Source organism: Cibotium barometz, chromosome 16 (assembly GCF_041138505.1).
Source record: "Cibotium barometz isolate CiBa-2024 chromosome 16, ASM4113850v1, whole genome shotgun sequence".
Lineage (NCBI taxonomy): Eukaryota > Viridiplantae > Streptophyta > Polypodiopsida > Cyatheales > Cibotiaceae > Cibotium > Cibotium barometz.
Genome location: NC_141061.1, coordinates 24,954,208 through 24,958,219, shown reverse-complemented (window position 1 = coordinate 24,958,219; position 4,012 = coordinate 24,954,208). Strand labels below are relative to the sequence as shown.

General features: G+C 44.5%; 1 protein-coding gene across 1 annotated transcript; it reads left to right on the top strand.

Annotated features, from left to right (window-relative positions):
* The first annotated feature begins 602 nt into the window (after nt 1–602).
* LOC147630485 (hydroxycinnamoyltransferase-like) lies at nt 603–2,481 on the top strand. Its single transcript, XM_086810003.1, has 2 exons — nt 603–1,312; nt 1,483–2,481. Exons 1-2 carry the CDS (start codon nt 866–868, stop codon nt 2,344–2,346), a joined length of 1,311 nt encoding a protein of 436 aa, XP_086666129.1. The 5' UTR covers nt 603–865; the 3' UTR covers nt 2,347–2,481.
* Nucleotides 2,482–4,012: the final 1,531 nt, after the last annotated feature.

Below are 4,012 nucleotides of genomic sequence, written 5' to 3'. Positions count from 1 at the left end.
GGCATTCTTTGCCGCCTCTTATGCCCATGCTCTCTCCATTTGGGTCGCCAACGTGCATGCATGCACTGGTCGTCACCGGCCCGACGTACGGGGGCATGCATCTCACACGTGTGGAGCAAAAGAAAAATCCCCTACGTCACAACTCGTACACATCTCCATTCCCTACAATAATCGCTCGATCGGTTTTAACTTTTAAGTTCAAAATACACTAAAACAATTTAAAATTGCTAAGGAGGAATACTCCCATTTTAAGAGAAGTGGCTGTGAATTGTGGGCCTCCCATTGATATTGATCGTGGCATGTCATTGTCTTTTGTTTGGGCAATAAGGATATGAGAAGTGGATGGTATTCCAGCCCTTGGTTTTGAAGGGCAACCCATTATTTCATTTGAAGGGTGAAAGTTGGACTAGCATTTGTTGGTTATAATTTCGAAGCGTTTCTTTTGAAGGGTAAAAGTTGTGAGTTCGCGTTGAAGCACGTGTCCCGGAAGAGGACTAGTCTACATTGTAGAGGCCACGTTGTTTGATTTCTTGTTTGATCTCGTCAAAGGGCTTGGGTAGTCCTGTGTGGGCATTCTGCAGCAGGCCCTCAGCCGAACTGGTTTTGAGAACCTTTTTTGTTTGATTTCGTCGAAGGGTTGGCATTGAAGCACGTGCCCCGGTCAAGAGGAGAACGTTTCTTCGTTTGATAGCATTCTGCAGCAGGCTTCGCATGCATAAAAAGAAGGAGCCCCTCTGTGAGGGACATAGCCGCACACCAAGCTCCCAACACAGTAGCAAGAGCTACAGCTTGTACACACCCATCATCAGCAAGCCGCCAACAATACACACAAAAAATAAAATCGGGAGCTGCAACGACTGCAATCATGGGAGGAGATCAACCCCGTGTCCGCGTCCTGCAGCAATGCATGGTGAAGCCGGCAGCCCGGTCTCCACAAGACTCCCTCTTCCTCTCGGCCGACGACATCATGTTCCGGAAGATGCCCCACAACCGGAGGCTTCTCTTCTACAGGCTCAGTACCCCACACGACTACCCTCTCCTGGTGGACCGGCTCAAGAGCAGCCTTGCCAATGTGCTCGCCCACTTCTACCCTCTTGCAGGCAGGCTGCGCGAGGGTGGCGATGGCAGGCTTGAAGTGGAGTGCAACGATGTGGGTGCTGAATTCATCGAGGCTGTTGTGGAAGGGGCCTCCTCCTCCTGCTCCTTCAGTGAGCTCGAGAAATCCAACTTCGATACTCAGCCCTTCTTCATGGACCTCGTTCCATGGGTCATTCCTCAAGACTATTGTGTGGCTCCTGCCTTATCCATCCAGGTACGAGTAACTTTCGTGGCTCTCTGGATCCCCTCCTCTCTCTTCCCCACCACCGCCACCTCCACTACACTGTACGCACACGCACACGCACACGCTCGCGAGTCTGATCTGCTGCTCTTTTAATTTTTTTTTTCCCGTTGGGTTCCTAATATATATATATATATATTCAGGTTTCGAAGTTCGAATGCGGTAGCATTGCCCTTGGGATCGCACACAGCCATGTCATTTGCGACGGCAACTCACTATGGCATTTTATGATTTCTTGGGCGGAGTGCGCAAGGGGTGAACTCATCTCTGTGCCTCCAGTCCATACGCGTAGCCTTCTGAAGATTGAAAAGCCGTCACCAGAGAAAGCCGCCCTGCAACTTACGGAGGTTGAGGATGTCGAAGAGAAGGGCAACAATACCGAGAAGAAGAAACTGATGATTTTCCAGTTCAGCAAAGAGATGGTGGGTAGGCTGAAAGAGAGGGCGGGAGGAGAGCGCAGCTCGTATGAGGCTATGTGTGCCCACATATGGAAGCACACGAGCAAAGCGAGAGGTCATAGGCGGGATAAAAAGGTGGGGTTTATTAATATAGCCAACATGAGGAGAAGGATGGAGCCAGCCATTGCCGATGGCTACTTTGGAAACATGCCGATGTGGGCCAATGCTGTTGCGACAGCTGGGGAGCTTGAGGACGAGGACCTTGCCGCTACAGCCATGCGAATACACAACTCAGTGGCGTCTTGTACGGACTCGGCATTTCATGGGTGGCTGCATTGGCTAGAGGCGAACGGTCGAGATGAAATCTTGGCCAGGTGTATGCTCAATGGTGCACGCCTCCGAGCATCCAGCTCGCCGAGGTTCCCCATCTTCCAAATCGACTTTGGTTGGGGGAAGCCCCTGGTGGCTCGGTGCCCTAGCGCAGAAGACACTGGCAAAATCGTGTTCTTCCCTGGCGCTGATGGCCTTGGTAGTATCGATGTCTCTTTGGCACTTCCTCTACACATCATGCAACAGCTGGAGAGTGACTCTGATTTTATCGACCCCTAAGAAACTAGTACCTTGAAACCTACATCTCTTTGGTCGACAATTTACCTTGACCGTCTCTAATGTCAGGTTGATTAAAACACTATGCTCAAATAAAAAAGAGATTTAAGATATACTTTTCCAATGCCATTGAGAAAATACTTGTCCACCCATCCCCCCAAAAAAAAATTTAAAAAAATCCAGAGACAAGGAAAAACAATAATCCAATCAACGTGTATGCCTTCAATTTATAACGTACCTGGTTAAACTAGGTTGGTTTCGATGTGTTGAAGTATGTTATTTTTAGACGTGTTGGTTTAGTTATCCATTAGGGGAATTTTGGACTCAACTTTGGGCCCTCTAAGAAGTGCCAACTAAGCTTAGAGAGAGATAATCCAAAAAGCCTTAAAAAATAAGGTGAAATTGATTTTGGAGTATTTTCTCTCGGCATTTTCTTGAGATATAGAAGATATATTTCTATTTTTAAATGTACATAAAAATGATAGAATATTGTGAGTTCGCGAAGTCTTCAATCTGTCCATGTACTATATGTACTACATGAACAATGAATTGGTCAATTCTCCAAGTTTAATGGCTTATATCTCAAAATCTCTACGTACAAGCCGAAATAGAATATTTCTTGAAATTTAAACCAAGGATCATCCAAAAATAGTTCGAGTTCTTTCCCTCGAAGAAATTTCACCTCAAATTTCGAAGGTCATTAGGAATTTTTTGGACCCAAAAGGGCCTCCTAAGGATTCCTAATTTTAAGGGATTAGAGCTTTAAAAGATGGGCTTAAGGGAGACAAAGGCTATGATGACCCCTATTTTTTGCCTTGCCACATCAGCCATACCTCCCTAGTTTCACTTTTTAAAGGGAATATTCTCATACTCTCTCTCTTACTTTTTGACTTTTCTCATACTTTCTCTCTTACTTTTTGAATTTTTTATCTTCACTCTCTATAAATTGAATCTTTCTTGTCAGTTTGAAATCTCCTCTCTCATTAACTCCCACCATATCTCCCTTCCATATCAGCAAAACATTCTCGTATTTAGGTGGGCCCCAAAAAAGTGAAAATTTTTTATTTTTTATTTTTTTACATTTTGAGGTGGAAAAAACACCACCCAACCAATATGTATGATGAAAATAAAATTTTTCTTCCAAAAAGCTTGTAATTCAAGGGTCACGTCAGAAGCCTGTCAGGAGCCAGTACATCCATAACTAACTGTCAGGTCCCCACAACCCCATAAACATAACTAACTGTCAGATCTCGAAATTGTGGGAATCCTAAAAATTATTATTTTTTAATTTTTCTCATAAATGTAATTTATTGATGAAAAACTCCATGTTAGTATATTTGTATATCAAAAAGATCATTTTCTACTTAGAAAAATGGATTTGTGTTAAACCTGCAACAGCAAAGTTTTAACAGTCTCTCTCACTCACTCCCTCTCTCTCCCTCTCTCTCTCTCTCTCTCTGCTTTAGCTTCTTCCCTTGCTTACATGCAAACCACTCCTAGTTGTACCCAGCCTAGAACACATGTCATAAGAGCATGTTCACACCACGAGGACATGCTTATATTTTAACACCCCCCCCTCAATGCATGAGTAGCATTGGACTTGCATACTCTTCATTTTATACACACCCACAATGATGCCTTTATAATGATAGGCATTTTTACGACTGGT

Excerpts from the sequence above, each read along its gene's own strand:
- LOC147630485 (XM_086810003.1), top strand. The coding sequence starts at position 866 with ATGGGAGGAGATCAACCCCGTGTCCGCGTCCTGCAGCAATGCATGGTG. Across the intron at positions 1,313-1,482 it reads CTCCTGCCTTATCCATCCAG|GTTTCGAAGTTCGAATGCGG; the intron begins GTACGAGTAACT and ends ATATATATTCAG.